Consider the following 23,850-nt stretch of genomic DNA (forward strand, 5'->3'; position numbering starts at 1 on the left):
GGTGCTGATCCCCTCTCCCCCCCGCCCCCCAGTGGCGCATGCGCGTGGCTGCTTCCCTTTTGGCGCATGCGCAGCGCGCTCCCCCGGCTCCTTCCAGTGTGTTCCCAGGCTCCGACCAATGAGGACGCGCTGCCGACGGGGCGGGACACGCATGCGCAGCCGTGACGTGGTGCCCATCCGCCGAGCGCTGCGCTCGCTCCGTGCCCGGTAGCGTTGGGCGCCGCCCGGGCCGCGCCGCAGTGTGGGTGAGTAACGCGGGATCCCCGCACGGCCCGTCCCGCTCTCGTCGCTCCCTTCTCCTCCCCTCATTGCCGGCCGTAGGGCCGCGGAGCCCCGGCCGCGCCGTGCCCCGGTGCCGCCTCCGAGCCCACGCCCGCCGCTTCACGGCTCGGCCGCTCCCGGCCCTGCCCGCCGCTTCCTCCCGGGCCCTGAGCGCTGACCCGGGAGTTGTTCGCGTCCTTCCGTGCGCGGGGCCGCGGAGCAGCGGCGTGTTGTGGGAGCGGCACTAAGGCCCGGCCGGTTCCGCCGCATTCGTAGGCAGGGACCTCGGTACAGCCACATCCAGCCCGGCTGGGGGCACCTGCCGCACTGCCTTCAGAGTAAAGAATTTCGCCTTATACTTAATCCAAATCTCCCCTCTTTTAGTTTAAAACCATCACTAGTCACACTCTGTCCTCACTGAAAGGCCCATTCCAGCTTTCCTGTAGCCTTTGTAGGTACTGGAAGGCCTCCTAGAGCCTGCTGTTCTCCAGGCTGACCAACCCATCTCCTTGCAGCCCTCAGCATCTGTGTGGAATCCCCTCTGACAGCTCCGTGTCCTTCTGGTGCTGGGAGCCCAGAGCTGCTTTGGAGGGTTGTGTGGTGCTGTGTTATGGAGGCTGGATGGTGGGGTAACAGAGTGCAGTTGTGCTCCTGAGTGCCATGAGGGTGGGCAGGGTTTGTGATTGAGGAGCAGACACTGGCACAGCAATGGCCTGTGTCAGGGTTTGGTTCTCGTGGCCCGTCAATGAGCAGAGGTTCAAGTCTCTGTGGCTGCAGGGCCCCGGCCCATGTGTTGCTGCCTTGTCCAGTGTGAAATTCCTCCTTGAAACACGCTTCCGCACGACGTTCTCCGGTGTTGGTGATGTAATGGGCTGTGCTGGCAGGTGTTCAGCCTGACTACTGCTAAGCAGCTCCAAATTATCAATGTGAAACGTGTTAATCCCAAGTTGTAGCTGAGCATACTGTTACATCTCCCTGAGATGACAGCAAAACCTCACAGTTCTTCCCTGCTCATCTCACTGGTTTAATGGGGAGACTCTGCCCTCCTGGTATCCATTACTGGTAGCTCCTTAGTATGTGATTGCTCCGCCATATGTCTGAACTGGATGCTTTGTAGGATCATCCTTCTTGCACTGATCTTTTCTGGGCTGTAAAACATGACTGCAGCCTTGTCTAGTTGGGAGTGAGGAGGTTGATCAACTTAGCGGGCTTAATCTAATCATCACCTCCAGTGAGGCGTTGTTCCTTAGCAGAGGACTTTGTTCTCATGGTTCCTGAGGTCAGGCAGGAGGTAACTGGGTGGAGCGGGGCCATCAGGAGACCTTCACCTCTCATTTTATACAAGGCTTTTTGTGGTGTTCCCCCCTTCTCCTGCTGCTGTTTCTTCTGCTGGTTGCTCCCTCTGAGCACCGGTGGTGGCAGGGCTGGGTTTGTGCATCGAGGAAGGTGCAGACACATTGGATGAGATTCTGTTCTTCCCTGCTTTGTCCGCAAAATGGGGCTAATCCCATGTAAACCGCTGAGATGGGCAGGGGAGGAATGGGAGCGATGTAAGCAAGGCCAGAGATAAGCACTGAGGGGTTGCTAGCCATGCTGGCTGCCTGCTCTGATGGTTTTGTGCTTTCCTTGGTAGCCTGCATCTCAGCAGCTGCTGCCTGGGTTGTTGTCTGTTGCAGGGATACCTCTTGCTCCTTGCTGTGCAGGGTTTATACAGTGAGCTCAGTGCAGAGGTGAGCTGGCTGGGACATGTTTCTCATCCTGTGAGTAGAAGGTGCCAAGGCGACTACGGATCCGGCCCTGGGATCACCTGCTTCATTCAGATCCTGTGTGCAGGCAGTGAAAACAAGGTGGGACCAGGTAGAGCACATCTTGTCTTTGTGTCGTCCCGGATCTGCCCTGATCGGGACTTGCATCACTCGGAAGGAATTGTTTGTCTCTTTGACCCGTGCTGGGGAAACTCAGCAGGACTGGTTTGGGGCAGGGAGGCAGCTGACGCACCACTGGAGCTCATAACTGAGAGTGAACTCTCTCCGCTCCGTGCCAGCTCCTTTCCCCGGGCGGTAACGAAAGGCAGGGTCGGGAAACCTTGTCACGTTGAGGCGCGCGCTTCCTTCTTCAAGGCTGGGAGTGCTTAGAGGAGCTGCGCTGCTTGTTGGCAGCGTTGGATGGCTCACGCATGGTGAGGAGTGTTTTCTTGTCCCATCTGATGCTTTGGAAAGATCAAGCCCTAAAGCAATACAGACTGTTGAGGCTGCGTGTGGATAGGTCGCTGGAAAGCAATGAGGTGGGGCAGTGGTGAGAAGGACAGGAGGAGCACGGAGCTTCAAGGAGCGAGTGCTGGAAATCAGACTCTTCAGGTTCTCAGCTGAAGAAAAGGCAGCGTGGACTAAAAGAGAAGCGTAAGGTGGCAGCGGTGGCGTTCGGAAGCATCCTGAGGGAAGGAATGGAGGATTTGGTGGAGTCCTCAGAAGCTGAGCGGAGATGGAGGTTGGACCCTCACATGGGTGGAGGGAAGCACATAAATAGGGAATGAGAATATGGGTGTGGGGAAATGGGGGCATTGGGACGAGCTCAGGGAGCAGCTGAGCTGCCTTGCCAGGCAGTAAGGCCAGCTGTGGGATGGGAGTATCAGTGAGGCAGGGGCTGAGTTGGGGACCCTCTGATGAACCTGGGCTCTCCCTTGGGTGTGGGATACCTGGGGTTGTGCTGGATAAGATGAACCAGGGGGAAAAACACAACAGAGGAAGAGGTGCCAGGGTTGGGAAAACAGGCAGAAATGCCAGAGGAGAGGGAAAATGGAGTAATCGGTGACACACAAGCCTAGTAAAGCTTGAATGGGAGGAGGAAGGAGTAGGGCAGGTCCTGAGAAGTATGGAAGGGAGGAGCTGCTGGGCTGGAAGAGGCGGAGAAGGGATCAGGATGGGAGCAGAGCACATACATTCCTCAGGTGAGTTGCGGTGGGGATAAAAGGTTTGGGAGGAAAAAAGGAGAGACTGAGGGTGGGCAGAGGTATAGCAGGAGAGATTGTCTGTTTGGGGTAATTGGTGTGTTACGTGGTCTGAATCGGTATAATCTGTGGGAAGGCAGGGTGGGTCCTGCATGTAGTTTGTGTTTCTCTAGGACATCAGTGTAAGTGATAAGAATGGTCGAGTTTCAGCATCATTTAGCCCCCAAGAAAAGAGAAGATACCTTAAGATTACGCTGCTGAGATCCCAGCCTGCAGTGCCACACCACACAGCGATTCAGGTGCAAACCAGGCTGCAGGAGGGCTGGACCTTGGACACACAGGTGCCCAAGCTGTAGTTTGCATATAAAGACAGGATTCTTCAGCAGAGAGCATTTGGGCACTGGAACAGCCTCCCCTTGGCAGTGGTCACAGACCCAAGCTGCCAGAACTCAAGGAGCATTTGGACAACGCTTTCCAACACAGGGCCTGAGTTTTGGAGCTAGGATTTGGACTCGGTGATGCTTTTGGGTCCCTTCCAACTCAGGATAGTCTGTGTTTCTGTCTTTACTCGTGCATTGATGTTGGGAGCTCTCTCCAGCGCTGCCTGATGCTCATTTCTTCACTAAGCTGAGCCCTCACATGGGCTTTTGCAACTGCCACAGTGTGCCGACTCACCCCGTGAGAGGAGTTGGAGCCCTTTAATATAGGCACCCGTCATTAGCTGGTGCCTTGGGAAGGGTTCAGGCAGAACTGAGCAGGACTTTGAACTGGGGAAGGCTTTAAGGGGAACTTCTGTGGACAACGTCTCATCTTGGACGAGGAGATTCGTCTGCGTAAGGAATGGGATGGAGGGGTGAGGAGTAGCATGGGGGCAAACTGAAATCTGCAAGTATCTGTTTGGATTTGAGGTGTGGCTGTTCTCATGGCGGAACCTTTCAAAGGGCCGGGGTGTCCTGTTACAGCTGAGGAGCACGTTAACAGATGGTTTCTGCTAAAGCAATTAGCAGTGATGTCATCTTTCAACTTGGGGGTAGCCTATCTCCAGCACTGCTGCCCGCCCACCCGCAGAGCCACAGCGGCCAGCTGCCTGGAGGTGAGAGCGGGGCTCCCAGCCAGCAGATCTGGGGCACTGTGCTCGTGTTGTGCCGTGCTGTCTTTCCTCTCTCTCCATCACAAAGCCAAAAAGTTGGTTTCGGAAGTTACTGTGAAAGAAGGGCCCTCTGCATTGGGAGTGGTGCCTTGGTTAGTCAGCCCTGACGCCCTGCTTTGGGACTGAGTTATCTAAACCTAATAAGTTCTTGTCATTAACTAATTGGGCACTTAATTTTGTGCCGCAGTTCTCTCAGCTTTTGTGAGTGTTTGGTCAGCACTCAGAATTTCTGTCTACACCTATGAAAAAGCTTTGGGAAGAGAAGAGGGTTATTATGGCTCTATATCTGGGGTCAGTGGTGTGATGGAGACCTTGTGATGGAACACTGAGCCAGTGAGTGTGTGACAAATGGCCCAGAAGGGGTTCCAGCAGTGACAGTCAATGAAATAGAAGCTGTGCTCAGCCCTTCCCTGAGCTGCAATGGGATCATGAGTGCTTGGGACTGGTTGGTGCCTCCTTCAGTACTCACAAAGGCACATTCTCCCCTGCAGTTTGCCTTGCAGCAATCTGATGCTCCCGCCTACACCCTTGCTGTCAGTCATCAATCTGATGATGCTCTTGAAGGCACCATAAAGCCATCAGGGCTCTCTGTCGGGATCCTGGCCCTCTGAATCCCTTTCCTGGTTAGGACGCTGGTGTTTTCCACTGGCTTCTCTGCTTTGTGCCCTTGGGGGGAAGAGGATGAGATTCCAGCTGCCTCTTCCTCCTGCAGCCTCCACCCAAATATCAATTCTGTAAGCCTCTGATTGGCCCCTTCACCTCGAGCCTGCAGGCGTTTTGCAGCATTAGAACTTGAGTTACAACTGGAAAATGTACGAGGGTTGGGCAAGCACTCTTACGGTCCCTAATCTTATTCCAGGCTCAGTGCAGATTTCCTGCACAGTCCTTGGCATGTTGCTTAGCTTGGGCTTCTCTGCAGTGAATGGGGCGCAGAGGGCCTCAGGGATGGGCAGCGATGTGGCTGGCTGGTCCTTGCTAATTACAGCCTCCTCTTGCTGCAGGCTCTCAGCTGTGACAAGGGACGCTGCTGGGAGGTGACAGGCCTTGGGCTGTGACATCAGGCTGTGTCAGAGCTGGGCTTGGAAGTCGCCTGCAACAGGGTTCTGCATCTTCCTGACTCTGTTTCCTTCCTCAGATAAATGCATTCTCACTGTTCTGGACAGCTTTGTGGTGTTTCAGGGATTGTTTCTCTTGTTAATTTATTTCTGTCCTCTTTTTCTAGGTGAGGTGCGGCATTCTCAATGTTCCTGAGTTTTTTGAACGAACAAATGGATTAATGAAGAGCAACTTTACCTCCCTTCCACTCAGTAAAAATGGAGCGGTTTGGAACATACTGAGACCTGCCCACACTCTGCTCAGGCCATGGGCAGTACGGACTTTTTCAGCTCTGCTTCCACCATCGCTTGTCTTTTGGGGGTATAAAAGCCCTCCCTGAAAGCGTTCCTTCAGATCCCTGCTGTTGTGCTGCTCAGGAATGGTTGCCACAGTGAGGATTTGGTGCAGTTCCTGTTGATTCACAACAACCGAGTGACAACGAAGCCCGTGGAAAGGCCCAGAGGGTCAGGAGAAAGGAACAAGTAGGAAGAGGGTGAAAACGCACAATCCATTGAACCTTCCCCTCCAGCCCCCCTCACAAAGAAAGGATTTACAGCTCAACCTTGCACCAGCTGTTCCTCGGCTTTAACAGTCAAGAGAGAAATAAATAAAATTAAATGGCCACCGCCAGGCAGCCAGCCTAGATTCTGGTGAAATCAGGGAGAGTGCTTCTCTACCGCCTCTGGGGAGGAGGAGGAGGAGGAGCAGGCACAGCAGCGCTGCAAGGAAGCTGGGCAGATCGCTTGTGAGACAGCGGCCGGAGGGGGCTGTGGATATCAGATTGAAAAGGAGAAGTGGTTTCCCCCGAGTGGCTTTTTGCAAGAAGTTTACCGCTATCTTGCTCTTTCCCAGGGTGCTCGCACGCGTTGTGCTTCTTGCCTCGCTCCTGTCCTGCCTGTGTGGAAAGCTCATCTTCGTTTCTGGTGGCCGGTGCAATCCACACGGGGAGCTGCTTTTTGCATGCTCTCAAGAGCTCGCAGCATTCCTGCCCCGACAGCTGTTTTAAATCCAAATCCGGTTCTCTGTGCTGAATTTTTTAATGGTTTTAAGTCTCCCTCCCTGCACCCCTGAACTTTCGCAGGGCAGAGGATAGCGTGGACTCCTCAGAGCCTCTTGTTCTGGAGACCGTAGTGGACTTCTGCAGACAGCCTGCTCTGCTCAGAGCCCGCTCCAGGACTGACCCAGGAGGCTGGGTCGTGCTTTGGCCCCTTCACTCTCCCCTGCCCTTCTCGCCTTGCTCTGACTCCAGCTGGGCCTGGGCTATGCTGCAGGGCAGATTCCCCACCAGAGCTCCAACATGCCAGCAGCATCTGGAAAAAGGTTCAAACCCAGCAAATACGTTCCGGTCTCAGCTGCTGCCATCTTCCTAGTGGGAGCCACCACCCTCTTCTTTGCCTTCACGTGAGTCCCAGTCGCGTGGCCAAAGAGCAAGGAGGGTGGGGGGAGGTGTTGGGGGTGTGATGCTGGGTGATGGGTGCAAGGCAGGGACCGAGCAGGGTTTTCCTGGTGGAGGAGCTGGCATAGCGGGTAGGCTGTGACACTGTGGGACAGATGTAGGGTATAAAAGCACCGCAGCACCCTGCGTTCCTTTGGAGTGGTTCAATCCCAGCTGAATTTTGCTTGGTTTTCCCATGAGGCAAACCAGAGAAGGGAGCTGGGCAGCGAGGCACCTCACCACTGTTCAGCTTCAGCTCCTGGCAGACACTTCACTGCTGCCTTCGGATGTTTGCATAACTCGCTCGTCTCGCTGGCAGTTCTCAGCCCCATCTGGGCTGGGAATTAACTTGTGACCTGTATGAGGAAAATGACAGAGATAATTTTCTCCTTTGGAACTCTCCAAAGTGTTTTGTCAGACTGGGGCAGCCTCTGTTATTCTTTAAAGTTTCGTAACCAGTTTGTGAGCATCTAAGGAAAGTTGAAGGAGAAGCACTATGACCCCTGCCTGCATCTCTTACTGCTATCGGTGCCAGCCTGAGGAAATGGGGAGGGTCTGGTGTTTCTGGAGAGAGCCTGGAGTAGCTGGTCTACCTAGGAGCCAGCGGGGCCTGAGGCCAGCACTTGGGGGAAGCCTGTGTTTGGGGCAGTATCATTACCCCAGCACGGTGTCCTGCTGCCCCATGGATTGCTGCCACTCCCTCAAACACAGCTCTCGGTGGCCGGAAGGTCACTGCAGCTTTAACACGTGGCAGCAACTGGGCAATAAAAGAGTAATTTGAGGACCAAAGGACAGAGCTGGTGTGATTTACTCCTTCCAGGCAGCTGGTGCTGTCGTTCAGCAGGGTGTACCCAAGCCAAGACCCAGCACATCCATCAGCCCGGTGCTGTGGCAGCTTTGAGGCTGTCGAAGGAGATTTTGCTACTTTGGGCTGCAGAAAGCAGCAAGTTTTGCAACACCGGTTCAGAGAGCTGGGGTAGAAGAGGGAGTGGGTGTGCCTGATGCTGCTCTTGGGGTGACAAGTGCCCTCCTCCCTTTGCACTACCATCAGGACACGTTGAGCAGGGGCAGACCTGCCCCACAGACCTGGTCCTGGCTGCTGCCACCCCGCAGTGCCAGCTGCGAGCTATGGGGCTGCTGGGAGCTGCTTATCAGTGCAAGGAACAGCTGCGGTCAGGCTGCGTGCTGCCAAGCAGGTTTGTTCAGAGCAGGAACACCTGGGCAGAGTCACGTTAATTGTAGGTCAGTGGATGTTATTTAACCTACTTTAAAACACCAATTTAAATCTCCAGCAGAGTGGCAAAGCACGGCATGCTTTCATGCAGGTTGTTTGGCGGGGCTGGGGGGGTTTGCTTTGTGCTTATAGAGCTCATAGGGCTGTTCTTATGAAACTGCTGGAGCGGGGAAGGAAGGAGCGGAAAAGAAGTTTGCACAGAGCTTGAACTTGTGGAACTGGAGGCATTTTGTGCCCTGCTCCTGAAGGGCTCCGCTCTTGTGCCTCTCTCTAGGCATTGTTTCTAGTATGTCAGCCAGGCATCTTCCTTCTGGTCCATCCTGGCCTAGGGTTGGTATCTCTGGTCCAGGAATGAGCACATTAATTTCATTAGAACGCATCAGGTTGGACTGAGGTTTGTGTTGCTGAGTGAGAGCTGGCAGGGGCAGAGGTGTTCCCTTCTCAAGGGATGAGCTTGGCTTGGTGGCTTGGACACTGCTGGTTCCAGCCTGGAATTCCCCTGGGGATCACTTATTCCATCCCACACCTCTTGCCTGGGTCTGGTTCCTCGTGGCGTGCTCTGCTTTAAAGCAGTTGACCTCGTGCAGAACTCACGGGGTGGGGATGTGTTTGCAGTGAGGGGCTACAGATGGGTCTGCAGAGGGGAGGAGCAGCACAGCCTGCCCCACTTGGGCTGTGACTCAGGTTGTGGCAGGCCGAGACTGCTGCGTTCTCTGAGTTCTCTCATGTGCTGCCAGGGACAAGTCTCGACAGCTCTCTGAGATGGGTGTACTCCATGCCTGTGCTCTGACTGCCAACTCTCTGGGTTCTATGGGAGGTGCATGAAGCAGGGGGCAGCCCCCTGCTGGGATGGGACACGCATTCCTGCCGTGTCTGTCCTAGAGAGCAGAAGGCAAGGACATGGTGATGCTGAGATGGCTGCACAGCCTGGGCCTGCTGCATGGGTACAAAGTCCACTGGGCACAGCCTCTGGCAGCTCGCCTGTTTTGCTGCGGGCATCTGGCGAGGCCCGATAAGGCCTGGGGCTGTGAGCTGGTCCCTTCACAAAGGCTGACACTAACCTGCCATTGAAGGGCAGCGTGGAGCTGGCGGGTCTGCCCTTGGGGTAATGGTGCTCCCACCTGAGAGCTCGGGGCTGCTCAGAATGGAGGCTCCTTCCCTTCCCAGGCTCCCCACAGCTTGCCCTCAGCACAGACCCGTCTCACTGGCTCTCAGGCTGCACAGCAGGGCCTGCTGCCCCAGGAGGCCGGGCCGGTGCAGCTGGTGCTGCATGGCTGCAGGAGCCACTCCTTGCCCCCGAGAGCTCTTTGAGCAGCAGTGGCAATGCCATGGCAGGTAGGCTGAGGCAAGGAGGCATTGCCCAAGGTGAGGCTGCCATCGCAGTGGTGTGCTTGGCAGACTCCTGTTGGCATGGGAGGGCAAGTGGTACCAGCCACACTATGCCAGGAGGTGGGACCCACAGTCTGACTGAGTGGCAGCATGTGGTGGTGGAGGAGGGATGGGGCAGCACGTGCCCCTTCACCGCTCCCTGCTCGAGGGCTGTGCTGGATTATGGTGCTGACACCATATGTCACCCTGTTCGCCCAGCACTGCGCTCTGCCCCCTCCACTCACTGCCTAAATCCATCTGTGTTTATCGCTGTGGGGGGAAAGAGAGGGACAGATGCTGCCCTAGATCCATGGGATTAAACTCCCAGCAGCAAAGCAGATTAGGGAATTACGCTGGCGCCTCCAAGGGGGAAGCCCACTGCCCTCAGCCTGCACCCGGCCTGGGCAGGGCAGTGGGGATGGTGCACTTACCCCATTCCCTGCCCTGTGAAGGAGCTGGGTGCCAGCTGGGACAGCGGATGCCTCAGGCAGCAGCTTTGGTCTGGGTTCAGGCTCGAAGCTGATGGTTTTGTGTCCCATTGTGGGGTCCCCAAATGTTATTCATGCTTGCTAATGAGACAAAGGAATAGTGTCACTGAGGGAGCGAGATCCATCCTGCGTCCCTATGCCAGTGCAGCTTCTCACAGCCCACATGGCATTGCCAGTCTGACAGGCTCTTCCTGTTCTTGCCGCCATTAAGAAGGGGCATGTGTTGTACCTCAGTTGTCTGCTGGAGCACTTTCTGCATAGATACCCCTGGGCAGGTCCACAGGGCTGGCTGACGCACTCGGGGTGTCCCCAAAGCTGGCAGAGCGGCCTCCCCATTTGAGAAGCCCCCTCTGCAGGGGGATTTGGCCACTGCTCCTGGAGGGAAGCTGGGCTGTTGTGACCATTGCCAGGTGCAGCAGGCAAGCCTGGACCTGGGGTGCTCAAGGAACTGCCTTTAGGACAGGTGTTACAGAGCCTTTGTGTCTGCAGGTGCCCTTGGCTCAGCCTCTACGTCTCCCCAGTCATTCCCATCTACAATGCTGTCGTCTTCATCTTCGTGCTGGCCAACTTCAGCATGGCCACTTTCATGGATCCAGGCATATTCCCACGAGGTGAGTGTGTCTCAGCTTGTGAACCATCTGGGATAGAGCTAGTTCCTTCCTCAGCGGGAAAGAGGATTCCCTGATCCCAGAGCACTTGGGGAGAGCTCTCCTTGCCCTGCCTGGGTGGGATCAGTTGGTGACAGATGCTGCTGGGAGGTTGCTCCGGGTTCATGGCCCTGCTGGTTGGTAGGATCAAGTGGTGAAAGTTGCCTAAGTCCTGGCACCTCATATGGGCTGCCTTGGGCTCAGATGGGTGTTGTGGTTTTGGGGCAAAGCCTCTTCTACCTGTATATAGTGGTCCCTGGGACAGTCTAGGGGGTTTACAGTGGGACAGAGGAGCGTTGTGCTGGGCATCTCCAGGTGGGGAGGAAAGAAGGCCAGCTGCAGTTTGGTGACTGTCCCAATGTGTGTTGTGGTTGTGCTTGTGTTTCCTGCTAGCTGAGGAAGATGAAGACAAGGAAGATGACTTCCGAGCTCCACTTTATAAGACAGTGGAGATCAAGGGCATTCAGGTGCGCATGAAATGGTGTGCAACCTGCCGCTTCTACCGGCCACCGCGCTGCTCCCACTGCAGCGTCTGCGACAACTGTGTGGAGGTGAGCAGCTGCTGGGCTGTCTCTGTGTTTTGGCACAGAGCTGCGCCATCAGTCCCAAAAATGCTCGTGCAGGCACAAAGCACTGCCAGCCAAACCCTTCACTGTCTTCTTCCCCACCAACAGGAGTTTGACCATCACTGCCCCTGGGTGAACAACTGCATCGGGCGACGCAATTACCGTTACTTCTTCCTCTTCCTGCTGTCACTCACTACGCACATCATGGGAGTGTTTGGCTTTGGTCTGCTTTATGTCCTCTACCAGGCAGAGCTCTCTGGTGTCCGCATGGCCGTCACGTATCCTCTGCGCTCCCAGAAGGCTCGGGAAGGGACTGGAGGGGGAAGAAGTGTTGTGGGGCTGAGGGGTGTATGTGGTGCAGCAGAGCTGTGATATTCATAGAGTCGTTTGAAGTGGGGGGGACCGTAAAAGCCATCTAGTCCTATACTTCCCTGCAATGAACAGGGACATTTACAGCTACATGTTCCTCAAGCATATTCCTTAGCTGCCTGCTGGCAGTATGGCTGTGATGTGTGTGGCTGGGTTATTCTTTATTCCAGTCGTTGGTCTCACTGGTTTCCATATTGTTCTAGTGGCACGAGGACGCACAACCAACGAGCAGGTACGTGTACCGGCTGATGTGGGGTGCTTAGTTGGTGTCAGACAATTGGGATGGCCTCTGGGGCTTCTTTCCACAAGGTAGATGTAGACAGGTGGATTGAGCAAGGGAATTCTGCCTAGATAGTTGAGAGAGGGGTGCCACCAGTGAGTGAGAGGAGTTTGAGCTCACCTCATTTGTGCAGCCTGAAGAAATGGGATCTTGCTGCTGCTGTTTGAGGGGTAGTCATGGGTAAGAAGGAGCCCAGCAGGCCCTTAAGAATGGTTGGTGGAAGGGCAGGAAGCGATGGGTGCAGCTTGAACCGAGGCAGTTTCCAATCAGATGTTAGGGAAAGACCTATTGGCCTTGGTGAGGGGGGGGTTGGACCATAGACTTCCCGTGGCTGCCAATCACACTGATGTGATACTTCCCATTCCATAGGTGACAGGCAAGTTCCGAGGTGGTGTCAACCCCTTCACTAATGGTTGCTGTAAGAACGTGAGCCGGGTCCTGTGTAGCTCCCCAGCCCCCAGGTAAGCATGGTGGCACCTCCCCAGCCCTCCAATACCCAACTTCAGCACCCCCAGCTATGAGCCTTCACCACATTCTCTGCCCCCTCTCTCTGGGTTCTGGCAGGTACCTGGGGCGCCCGAGGGCTGAGCAGACAGTGCTGGTGAGACCCCCCTTCCTGAGGCCTGAGGTATCAGATGGCCAAATCACTGTCAAGATCATGGACAACGGTATCCAGACAGAGCTGAAGAGGACGAAGGTGAGGAAGGGGGTAATTAAGCACTCCCCACGTTGGGGTCCTCCACGGAACCCAGGGGTGCAAGCCTGCATCTGTGAGTAAAGAACCGAGTGAGCCTTGGTCACATTCTGCCTCCTCCGTGTTGTCCTGTTCTGTGTCCCTTCAGGATAGAAATTACATCCCTCCCATGTGGCAGTGACCACATGAGGCTTTGCACACTCCATCGCCCTTCCCTATCCTGTTCTTCGCCCTCGCAGCACTGTTTGGAGATTTCCCTTTCCACAGCACTTCCCAGCACGTGGGGCATGTGCTGCCTTCGAGCGCTCAGGATGTTGGATGGGCCCAGGGGCACCAGCAGCCCCGTAACACCACTGCATGCCCCCTGCCTGCTAAGGGGAGGGCTGAGGCCTTGGTGCCCTGCTGACCCTTTGCGCTTTGTCTCTGCAGTCCAAAGGAAGCCTGGAGGTGACGGAGAGCCAGTCTGCTGATGCCGAACCGCCACCCCCACCTAAGCCAGACCTCAGCCGCTACACGGGCCTGAGGACACACTTAACCCTGGCCACCAATGAGGGTAAGGAGGGCATGCAGGGTCCCAGCCAGCCGCTGGGAGGGAAGCCCAGGGCTGTGCCCAGCAGACCAGGAGCCAGGGCTGCAGGAACAGGCTGCGGGGTAGACCTGAAGCACGTCAGCACCACCGCATTGTGGAACAGGGTGCGCCCATGTCTCTGGGCTGCTACACATGGCCCTTGTGATCGGAAAAGCCTGTGGGATGCTTCCAACTGGCTCTACTCCATCAGAGAAGAGCAGGAAGCCAAGCTGAGGTCACTGCGCTTGTCCAGAGACACTGAGATGCTGTGGGCAAGCTTATGGGCTGTTGTGCTGTAGGTGGGCACAGGAGTGCAACCAGGATGAAGGAGGAGAAGGAACGGCAGGCTTGGCTTGGTGGCAAAGGTTGTGTTTGTTGCAGCCTGCGTTGACATGCTTGCCCTGCTTCCCTGAGTGCTAGTGAAACAGTGCTTGGAGATACCTGCATTGGCTTTGCAAGAGAGGTGGGATGTGAACAGGGCCGCTACAGGGACAGGGAAGTGCCTGCCTGGAACGCTGTGCTGTGGGGACCCATTTTCCATCCCACTCCATTTCATCCATTCCTGGAGCGCTCCCCCCCAGCCTGTTCCTCTCGCCTTCACCTCCATGGTCTGTCCTCCTAAGGCTCAGAGCCGGTTCTGGGGAAGGGAGGGAGGACTCCGCGTAGCATTTGTGTTAGTGGCCACACGTGTGAGTGTCTTTCTCTCTTCCCCTGCCCGCAGACAGCAGCTTGCTAGGCAAGGACAGCCCCCCGACACCCACCATGTACAAGTACCGGCCTGGATACAGCAGCAGCAGCAGCTCAGCTGCCCTGCCCCATTCCACCAGCGCAAAGGTAAAGCTGTGCACGTGGCTGGCTGACAGGCAGCACTCATACGGGGCTGCTTTTGTGCTCTTTGCTTTGGCTTTCTGGGTAGTGGGTTTGGGGTGGGCGTTAAGAGTTGTGTGGGGCCCCTGCGTTCCTGGGAGTGACTGCTGTGTTCCTGTCCCATAGCTGAGCCGAGTAAACAGCCTGAAAGAGCCCAACTCCATCGGCGAGGGCGGCCGCAAGCCCAGCTACCGCTCAGAGCCGAGCCTGGAGCCTGAGAGCTTCCGCTCACCCACCTTCGGCAAGAACTTTCCCTTTGATCCGCTGTCCAGTGGCTCCCGCTCCTCCAGCCTCAAGTCAGCCCAGGGCACGGGCTTTGAGCTGGGCCACTTGCAGTCCATCCGCTCCGAGGGCACTACGTCCACCTCCTATAAGAGCCTGGTGAACCAGACGCGCAATGGGAGCCTGTCGTATGACAGCCTGCTCACACCTTCTGACAGCCCTGACTTCGAGTCGGTGCAGGCCGGCCCCGAGCCCGACCCACCTGTGGGCTACACGTCGCCCTTCCTCTCGGCCCGCATCGCCCAGCAGCGAGAGACCGACCTGCACGGCCGCTTTGCTGCCACCGTCTCACCCAAGCATGTGCCGCCCCGCGAGCCCTCACCCGTGCGCTATGACAATCTCTCCCGCCACATCGTGGCTTCCATCCAGGAGCGGGAGAAGCTGCTGCAGCAGCCGCCCGCAGCGGGCAGGGAGGACGATGCGGGGCTGGCAGACTCGGGCATCCAGTCGACGCCGGGCTCCAGCAACGCCCCCCGCACCAGCTCTTCCTCGGACGATTCGAAGCGCTCGCCTCTGGGCAAGAATCCGCTCACCCGCCCGGCCCCTCCCCGCTTTGGCAAGCCTGAGCCCTCTCACGTGCTGCGGGTGCGCTCCCTGGGCTCCCCTGAGCAGCCCGCCGCCCCCCACTTGGGCAAATCTGTGTCTTACAGCAGCCAAAAACCAGCAGCGTCTCAGGCCAGCGTCCCCGAGGCTGAGGAGGTGGCCTTGCAGCCGCTACTGGCACCAAAGTGAGTTTTGGCACCGTCTGCCCCGCATGGCGTGCACTGCAGCTCACCGGGGTGGATGCGGGGAGGGCTGGGGAAAGTCCTGCTGGCACAGAGCTGGCGTTGTCCCTGGGAGAATTCATGGGCATCTTGGTGGGCTTGAGGGACGTCTGGCTGCTTTGTGTCCCTGGGGAAGGCAGGGCTGCCTCTGCTCCGCCGTGCTGGGATCCCACTCCCCCCTTTCCCTCTGCCCCGTGCTTTGCCACACTCTACCCCCGTGCTCCCACCTTCTCACCCCCGTGTGCTTGCTTCCCTCCCCAGAGACGAGATGCAGATGAGAACATCTTACAGCAAGTCCAACGGGCAGCCCAAGAGCTTGAGCTCAGCCACCCCTGGCTCAGGATCCGTGCCTGTCAGCAGCCCCACACGTGGAGGAGTCAAGAAGGTCTCTGGTGTGGGGGGCACCACGTATGAGATCTCGGTATGAGGGGCAGAGCCGCTCGCCTGCTCACCTCCTGGCTGGGCACCCGCTTGCACCAGAGGGCTCCATGGGCACAGACGCTCTGCAGTCTCCAGCTGAAGACGGGGATGAGGAGATGGGCTGTGGAAGCCCCAGGGGTTTTTTTCCTCCCTCTTTCCACCCCTCCCTGGGACTCAGGCGCTGACTCACACCCCAGGACTGTGTGGGGCAGGGATGCTGCCCTGGCCAGGTGTGGGGTCGTGGGGGGGGACCATGTCCCGCAGCCTCGTGCCCTGCCAGCATTGGCCGGGCAGCCACTTGTGGGCCTTGTGCAATCAATCGCTCGCCTAGCGTGGTAGGAATGGATTGTTTTTAAACCAGAATAACTTTTTTTTATTATTATTGTTACGGATTCTATTTTTTTTCTCTTTCTGAGTTACCAGGTGTGTGTATATATAAATATCTATATATATAAATATAAATATTAAAAAAAAGGAAAAAAAAAAAAGAAAAAAGTAAAAAAAAAAAGAAGCAGAAATTATATATCTTACCCAGAGAGAGGAAGAAACCACCCATTCCCCTTCCCCACATGGGCCACCACCTCACAGGGTCCGTACCCAGGGCCCCTGTGCTCGAGGGATAAGGGGGGGATTCGCTCAGGGGCTCCTGGGGGTCACGGGGTGCCCATGTCACACTGGGGCCTGCGGGATCCTGGACCCTCCTGCTGGGTTCTATCATGCTGTGGACCCCCCTCCCGTGTGCTTGGATCTGGAGCCCCTGTGCCCGGCATCTCCCACTGGCTACAGAGGTGGTGTGAAGCTGGCGATGACCGGGGGAGCTGCTGGTGTGCAGGTGAGGGCTGCAGCCTTTCTGCACCTGCACATTTTGCTCTATATTTTGTTTTTTGGTTTTTTTTAGCATTTCCCCAGGGTTTGTGGTTTTTTTTTCTATTATTTTTTTTTTTTAATGGGTGATCAGGTTTTTTTTGGCTGTCACGTGGTTATTTTTATCTCCATGTGGGGAAGAGGCACATCCCTGTCGAGCAATATTTTCTCATCACATGCCAAAAAACGCAGCCAAGGAGCCCAGTGCTGCCCCGCCACCCCCAGCCCCATTGGGGAGCCCACCCCGCACCGGGCCCACGCAACTTCACGCACTACTTGACTCTTTCTCTATGGCAATATCTCTCCTGTGGCCTCCGCAGAGCCATGCCATTGGTTTTTTGTTTTTTTTTTTATTATTATGATTAGCCATTTTAAAAACGAGGAATAAAAGGATATTTAATGAGTCACCTCAGCGGGCATGCGTGTGCTTTGTGCGGTGTCCAGGGATGGAGGAGTCCGTGAAGGATCCTGTCCTTCACTTCTCAGCTTTCCCTCCCTCGTCTGGAGTGGAAAGGAAGGGGACAAGGAGAGCCGGGCCCAGCCTTACAGGGCTGCCAGTGCCTGCGCCCTCACAGCTGGGATGTGCTTCCTTAGGGCACTTTGGGGCACAGCGCTCTCAGTGCAGGTAAGTGGAGCTGTCAGGGTTGGAACATGTCCCAGGACTCAGTGAGGCTCTGGCTCTTCTGTAGGAGCCCCCACAGGGGCAGCCCTGGGGGACATGGTGCTGAACTGGGGTCACTTGTGTCCTCCTGAGCCTTCTCTCACAGCCCAGAGAGCTGCAAGGCCTGGAGTATGATGGGACAGGCACAAGGCCTCTGCTCCTTGCCCTGCCCCGCTGGCCAACAGTCAGAGCCGCCACTGGCACCAGCTCTTCCTCAGAGCAGACTTTAATTAAAAGGTGAATAAAAAAGTGAGATCCCAATGCACCACGTTGCTTAGGTGTGGTAGGAGCCCCCATTCCAGCAGCGTCCGCGTCACCAGGTCCCCATCAGCCACACAGTGCAAGCAGGGGGGTTGCAAGGCCACGTTCTCTGCAAGCGGGGACCATGAGTGCCCACACCTCCCCGCTGTGCTCTGTGATGGGACGAGTCCACAGCTGGGGCAGGGAGCTCCATAGAGCAGCACAGCGCAGCCTCACCGCAAGCTGCTGCTGCTGCTGGCCTGCGAGCTGCCCACCCCGGGGTGCTCGGGGCTGTGTCGGTTCTGCAGAAGAAGGACAGGCGTGAGGCCTTGTGAAACCCAGTGCCAAGCCCTGCTGGAGGCCTAACGTGTGGTGCTGCCGCGGCCTGGCACGGGGCTGGTGCAGGCAGAGCAGAGCAGCACGCTGCCTCCTAACCTACCTTCTTTTTCTTTTTCTCCTTCTTCTTCCTTTTGCGCTCCGGATCCTCCTCTTTCTTCTTCTTCTTTTTCTTGTGGTCTGAGTCCGAGGGGGTTTCTGCAGGAAGCAGAGGAGGGGTGAGCGGGGCACAGAGTTACCAGGACACATGGGGTGCAGAGTTAGCAGGGCACGGTCCTACCTGGGGGCACAGGGTCCTGCGTGCGGCTCTGCTTGTGCTTGTGCTTGTTCTTCTTCTTGGGCGGCTGGATGTGCATGAGGCGGCACTGCTCCGGCAGCTGCAGGGGCTCATGTCAGCGGACCCCCTCCTTACCCCCATCCCCCCTTCCTCCCCCGGGTGCTCACCGGGCCGGCGTGCAGTCGGAACCCGGTCAGCATGGTGCCGGTGAGCGGCGTGAAGGAGCTGCCGCAGATGGGCGGCTTCTCGATGAGGGAGCGCAGGCTGCTGTTGTCGTGTGAGCCGGGCAGGTCGATCATGCCGGGCAGGTCGGGCAGGAAGTTGCTGAGCTTCTCCTTCACCTTCTTGCCGCAGAACTTGTTGTACGCGTGCTCCAGGCTGTAGTGTGTGATCAGGTTGCTGCTGCCCGTCAGCTCCGTGCCGCCTGCGGACGGACCGGCACCCTCAGCGCCCCGCCCCTCGCCGGACCGCCCGCGCCCATTGGCCCGACGAGCCGTCACTCCGCGCGTCCCGCCCGCTCATTGGCCCCGCGCCCCCCCCCCCTCCCCCGCGGCCCGGCCCGCACCCGGCAGCTCCCGCAGCAGGTAGAAGGGGCCGGTGGCGGCCTTGCGCGCCGCGTCGTCTCCCGGCGGCGGCACGGCGGCTGCTGGAGGCGGAGCGGCCCCCGCTCCCGGCCCCTTGTTGGGCCCGAAGCCCAGCGCGGCGGCGGCGGCGGCGGGAGGCGGCTCGGCCCCGCCGAACAGCGCCGAGAAGTTCTCCATCTTCCCGCCCTGCCCCGCGCGGGGCCGCCCCGCCCCTCGCGGACGTACGTGCAGCTCCGGCCAATGGGAGCGCGGCGGGCGGCCGGAGGACAAGATGGCGGTGCTGGCCCCGCTGCTGGCGCTGCTGTACTCGGTGCCGGGGCTGTGCCGCTGGCTGGCCCGGCCCTACTACCCGCTGTCCGCGCTGCTCGCCACCGCATTCCTGCTCGTCCGCAAGGTCCCGCCGCTGTGCCGCGGGCTGCCCTCACAGCGGGAGGACGGCAACCCCTGCGACTTCGACTGGGTGAGCGGCAGCACCGGGCCGGCCTGTGCCGTGGCCTACTCGGGTATCACCGGCGCTGGGTGCAGCCGAGGCGGCCCCTCTGTGCGCAGCCCCGGCTCCTGATCGAGGGCAGGCGGAGGATGAAGGCTGGAGCGGCCTGGAATGGCTGCTTGGCCTTGTGGTTGTGCTGCAGGGCTGCTCGGTTGTGCCCGAGGTGCTGGCTGTGGCTGTGGCTGTGGCTGTGGCTGTGGCTGTCACGGTGCTCACTGCGTTTCTCTCCTGTGCAGCGGGAGGTGGAGATCCTCATGTTCCTCAGCGCCATCGTCATGATGAAGAACCGGCGCTCCAGTGAGTTGGGGCAGTGCTGGGTTGAGTATAAGCTGCTGATGGGGTGTCTCTGTACTGGAAACAGTTGAGGGATGAGAGTGAAAAGAGACGTGGCCCCATCTCTGATTTCTTCCCTCCTTCCCAGTCACTGTGGAGCAGCACATTGGGAACATCTTCATGTTCAGCAAAGTGGCCAACGCCATCCTCTTCTTCCGTCTTGACATCCGCATGGGCCTGCTCTACCTCACGCTCTGCATCGGTGAGACACGTGGGGAAGTGGGGGGGGATCCGTAATGCAGGGGCTGTAACAGTGCTCCTGTCAGGCCTTGTCTCTGCCCATCCTGTGCATTGCCTTCCTCAAATGGGGCTGGAGCCATCTTGCCTTGTGCTGCTGCTGTCTTTGTAGCCATACAGGCTGCTCTGGGGAAGGAGGAGCCTCCCTCAGACTAAGCCTGTGTCTCTTGGGCATTCCAGAAGTGGAAAAAAGGGGGCAGAGGCCTCGCTCCAGGTGGGCGCTGGGCTCAGGGATGCTGTTATTGCAGTGTTCCTGATGACCTGCAAGCCACCCCTTTACATGGGACCTGAGTATATCAAGTACTTCAACGATAAGACCATAGATGTGAGTATCTCCTACCCAGTGTGAGTTGGCGTGGGGTGCCGGGCTCCCTGCCTACCATCCCCTGTTGACTCGCGTGGCAGGAGGAGCTGGAACGAGACAAGCGGGTGACCTGGATCGTCGAGTTCTTCGCCAACTGGTCCAGTGAGTGCCAGTCCTTTGCCCCCATCTTCGCTGACCTCTCTCTCAAGTGAGTGCTGCCTGCTTTTGAGGCCTTGCTGAGTCGGTCCCAGCCCAGTGCTCACTCAGAGCTGTGTTCTGTCTCCCAGGTACAACTGCTCGGGGCTGCACTTTGGGAAGGTGGATGTTGGCCGATACACGGATGTCAGCACCAGGTCTGTGGGGCCGAGAGGGTAGAGGAAGGTACCAGGCCTTCCAAGTGCCTTGATGTCATTGTCTGCCTCTTGCCTTACTCCTGCAGGTACAAGGTGAGCACCTCGCCCCTCACCAAGCAGCTGCCCACCCTCATCCTCTTCCAGGGAGGGACAGAGATCATGCGTCGCCCACAGATTGACAAGAAGGGCCGGGCCGTTTCCTGGACCTTCTCTGAGGTACATAAGGGGCAGGAGGATGTTCCAGCCCATGCCCTGAGGATGGGATGTGCTCAGCGGCTCTGAGGAGCTGTGAATAGTGGGTGTTAGCAGGTCACTGCTGGTGCTAATGCTGTGCTTTGACTGCAGGAGAACGTGATCAGGGAGTTCAACCTGAACGAGCTGTACCAGAAGGCCAAGAAGCAGTCAAAACCACGGGATGAAGGCAGCGAGGAGCCGCCCGAGGGGCAAGGAGCGGCCAGCCTTGCCAACGGGGAGACTAAGAAGGAGAAGTAGGAGCTGCTGTGTTCTCACCCATCACCACTCCGCTGTCCCCTGGGGACCATGCAGTGCCGGCTGGTAGCCCTGCACGTAGCGCTGAGCCCGGGGCCACTGCTCGCTGTGCCCGCGCTGAGGGCCCCGTGCCATCCCCCGGCCCCGCCGGTGTCCGGTCTGGGTCCAGCCGGTTCCCGTTAGTGGTCCAGCCGGTATAGCCGTGCTGCGGGTCGCGCCGTCCTTATGCTGACAATAAACCTGCTGTGCGCGTCCCCGTGTCCGCTCCGTGCTCGTGCTCGCGGGGGGCGTGGCTGCGTGCAGCGTTCCGTGCGCTGATTGGCTGCCTCAGCGCAGCTCGGTGGCGGGAGGTGGTGGCGCGCCGGCGGGAGCTGTGATGGCTCCTCGTGGTCGGAAGCGCGGCGTGCGGCGCCCCGCACAGCCGGGGAATGAGGCCGACCCTGCCGAGAAGCGGCCCCGCACTGATGCTCAGGGCGATACTGACGGCGCTGCCGGGGACGCCGTTGGGCCCCGCGTGGTCATCGAGCACTGGTAGGTTAAACCCCCCGCCCCTCTCAGTGCCGAGGCCGCGGGCCCGTCTCAGTGCCGCCTCCCGCAGCCGTAGCTGACGCGTGTACGGGCGCAACGCGTTGGCGCTGAGCGAGGCGCTGCGCGGGGCCGTGTCCGCCCTGGCCGTGGAGATCAACCCGCGGCAGCCCCGCAGGAACAGCTTCGAGGTGTCCCTGGTGAAGGAGGACGGCAGCAGTGAGTACGGGGCCGGGAGGAGCTGGGGGGGGTGTGTATCCCGACCGCCCTGACCCGCGTCCGTATCCTTCCGTAGCCGTGCAGCTGTGGAGCGGCATCGGGAAGGGGCCGCCCCGCAAGCTGAAGTTCCCCGAGCCCGAGGTCGTGGTGGAGGCGCTGCGGAGCAGCCTGGCCTAGAGGCGGCACGACGAGAACGGCGTCGCGGAGGGAGCGCTCATGAAGAGGCGGCACCAAGGGAGGGCACCGCCCCCAGTATCGCCTCCGACTCCGAAGCTCCCCCGCAGAAACGCCGGAGCTCAGCGGCCCCGGCCGGCACCCAGCAGCGTTACCCCAATAAAGTTCCGCGGCTCCGTCACATGGCGTTAGTGCTTTATTTCAGCGTCACCCGACACACGGACACCGCGCTCTTTCGGTCTCACGGGCAGGCGGTAGCGGCTCCTTAACCGACTACATCCACCTCCCCACCGGACTCGGACTCGGGGCTGGGACAGACGCACACGGTGCCGGGGGGCAGACAGGGCTCCGCCATCCCCACATCCACCTCCTCCTCCAGCTCGTCTTCCGTCAGCCCGCCCGCAGCCGGCGGCGGCCACGGCTCCGTTCCCGTCCGGGCCTCCACTGCGACGGGCTCGAGGGAGAGCTGCCCGTCCCGCACCACCTCCCAGCCGCGCCGCCCTTCCATCCTCCTCAGCTTCAGCCGCCCCACGGCGTGGGCCGGACCCGCGGTCTCCGCAGGGAGCGGCCGTTCCCGAGGGGCGTCCGTCAGCGGGACGGTGCCGGACCCGGTGCCGCTCAGACAGCTGCGGTCGAGCTGCCAGCGGGGCCCGGGCCGCAGCACTCCGTCCTCCCACAGCTGCAGCGACTCGAGCGCGGCCACGCGGAGCCGGCGGGCGGCGGCCAGCACGTCCCGCAGCTCGTCCCGGGACGCGTCCAGCTCGGCAGTGTACAGGAACCGCAGCACCGTGCGCAGCGTGGCCATCTTCAGCCCGTCCAGATCCAGCACCACGGGGCGACCCGCGGGGGGCAGCTGCCGGGCCAGGCGCTCCATGAACAACGGGCTCCACGCCGCCAGCACGCAGCAGTGCGCGGCCACCACCTGCCCTGCAAGGAGTGCACGGTGCCGGCACTACTCGGGGACGGCACGGGATCCCCGGGAGGTTGGGGGCACACCGAGAGAGCCACCCGCTCACCTTCTGCCCGCAGCAGCACGTCGCAGAACACGTCTGCCCGCTGCTGCTGCTGGTGCAGGCGCAGGAAGGCGGAGCGGAGCAGCCGGGAGCTGCGGTACTGCAGCCGGGGGGCGGCTGGATGCGGGCAGCACGACGGCATCGCGACGGGGACCGACACCGCGGCTCCCGGCTGCACTCGGCCGGCAGGGGGCACCGCTGCGATGGCCGAGGTGAGGCAGTGGCCGTGCGGCAGCGCCCAATGCGGCCTGCTCTCCACCGGGCCCGGGCTGTCGGACGGACACCTCGCCGCCTACCTGCCCGCCTGCCCCGCGGGTGCTGGAGGTCGCCGCCGGGGTCGAGCCAACAGGGGACGGGGCTGAGGCCTCGGGCGCGGAGCCGCCAAGCTCAGCCTAAAGCCACACGCGGACAGCAGGCCGACAGCTCCGCATGCGCCTCGGCCCTGCCGCACGTGAGCGGCTCGTGTCGTGCCGCATCGCTCCGGCGTGTTCTGCCTAGCAACAGCTCCGCTATTGGCTCGACTCCCGACCAATCGCAGCGCTGCGGGAACTTCGTCGGGAAGGTCGACGGCAGGTGATGGCGGCTGCTGGGGGTGTGGAACATGGCGGCGGAACGGGCTGTGCTGGGCTGTGCTGGGCTGTACTGGGCCATATTGGGCCGTGTTGGGCTGTGCTGGGCTGTGCTGGGCTGTGCTGGGCTGTGATGGGCTGTGATGGGCTGTGACGGGCTGTGCTGGGCTGTGACGGGCTGTGACGGGCTGTGACGGGTAAGTGCCTGTCCCAGCCCGTGCCATCTTAAAGCCACCACTGCCATGGCCCCGACGTGGCGCCTCGTACCCCTCGGGGCCTTGTTTTGTGTGTCACAGGCTGCTGATGGCTGCAGGGGACACAGACACACAGCTAAACACTGGGCAGAAAGGGGAGGATTGAGGATGGGTGTTTGGGAAAGTGGCCTTCGTGCAAACGATGCCGCCTGCTTGGAGAATTGGAAATGCATTTTGCTGTTTTATAAAGCATCCATTGTAAAAACAGCTGCGTCAATCGCTCCACACACACACACACACACAGAGCTGTAATGATCCCAGCCCATAGCCTGGAGATACCGCCTGTCCTCACAAACAAAGTGGGTGGAAGTTTCAAGGGCTGCAGAAGAACGAGAATCAAAACGATGCTATGGGTTCTAAATCTACAAAGCTTTCTGCAACTAGTTAAACGTGGTATCATCCCCTGTGGCTTTACGGATGGGTTTTCCTGTGTTTCGACATGTAAGGGTGCAGAACTGGAACAAACCACAAAAGAAAGTAATGATGGGTCTAA

The 23,850-nt window shown here is 59.0% G+C and overlaps 5 protein-coding genes across 5 annotated transcripts; 3 read left to right on the plus strand and 2 right to left on the minus strand.

Moving 5' to 3' along the window:
- Nucleotides 1–120: 120 nt before the first annotated feature.
- ZDHHC5 (zinc finger DHHC-type palmitoyltransferase 5) lies at nt 121–16,703 on the plus strand. The gene is made up of 12 exons (XM_015863624.2): nt 121–245; nt 5,581–6,854; nt 10,468–10,589; nt 11,019–11,176; nt 11,300–11,469; nt 11,690–11,792; nt 12,210–12,301; nt 12,405–12,537; nt 12,964–13,087; nt 13,824–13,936; nt 14,096–14,979; nt 15,277–16,703. The coding sequence occupies exons 2-12, from the start codon at nt 6,751–6,753 to the stop codon at nt 15,440–15,442; spliced, it is 2,169 nt and encodes a 722-aa protein (XP_015719110.1). The 5' UTR covers nt 121–245; nt 5,581–6,750; the 3' UTR covers nt 15,443–16,703.
- Nucleotides 16,704–17,168: 465 nt separating this feature from the next.
- MED19 (mediator complex subunit 19) lies at nt 17,169–18,597 on the minus strand. Its single transcript, XM_015863632.2, has 5 exons — nt 18,379–18,597; nt 17,981–18,237; nt 17,817–17,913; nt 17,640–17,734; nt 17,169–17,502 (listed from the first exon to the last, which is right to left on the minus strand). Exons 1-5 carry the CDS (start codon nt 18,572–18,574, stop codon nt 17,434–17,436), a joined length of 714 nt encoding a protein of 237 aa, XP_015719118.1. The 5' UTR covers nt 18,575–18,597; the 3' UTR covers nt 17,169–17,433.
- A 51-nt stretch (nt 18,598–18,648) lies between these two features.
- Nucleotides 18,649–20,856, plus strand: TMX2 (thioredoxin related transmembrane protein 2). Its single transcript, XM_015863630.2, has 8 exons — nt 18,649–18,857; nt 19,124–19,184; nt 19,309–19,422; nt 19,706–19,782; nt 19,863–19,969; nt 20,049–20,114; nt 20,201–20,330; nt 20,460–20,856. The coding sequence occupies exons 1-8, from the start codon at nt 18,669–18,671 to the stop codon at nt 20,604–20,606; spliced, it is 891 nt and encodes a 296-aa protein (XP_015719116.1). The 5' UTR covers nt 18,649–18,668; the 3' UTR covers nt 20,607–20,856.
- A 64-nt stretch (nt 20,857–20,920) lies between these two features.
- On the plus strand, nt 20,921–21,702 carry SELENOH (selenoprotein H). The gene is made up of 3 exons (XM_015863634.2): nt 20,921–21,134; nt 21,202–21,347; nt 21,424–21,702. Exons 1-3 carry the CDS (start codon nt 20,980–20,982, stop codon nt 21,522–21,524), a joined length of 402 nt encoding a protein of 133 aa, XP_015719120.1. The 5' UTR covers nt 20,921–20,979; the 3' UTR covers nt 21,525–21,702.
- Nucleotides 21,552–22,694, minus strand: BTBD18 (BTB domain containing 18). The gene is made up of 2 exons (XM_015863631.2): nt 22,538–22,694; nt 21,552–22,448 (listed from the first exon to the last, which is right to left on the minus strand). The coding sequence occupies exons 1-2, from the start codon at nt 22,674–22,676 to the stop codon at nt 21,787–21,789; spliced, it is 801 nt and encodes a 266-aa protein (XP_015719117.1). The 5' UTR covers nt 22,677–22,694; the 3' UTR covers nt 21,552–21,786.
- Nucleotides 22,695–23,850: the final 1,156 nt, after the last annotated feature.

This window comes from Coturnix japonica, chromosome 5 (genome assembly GCF_001577835.2).
Source record: "Coturnix japonica isolate 7356 chromosome 5, Coturnix japonica 2.1, whole genome shotgun sequence".
Lineage (NCBI taxonomy): Eukaryota > Metazoa > Chordata > Aves > Galliformes > Phasianidae > Coturnix > Coturnix japonica.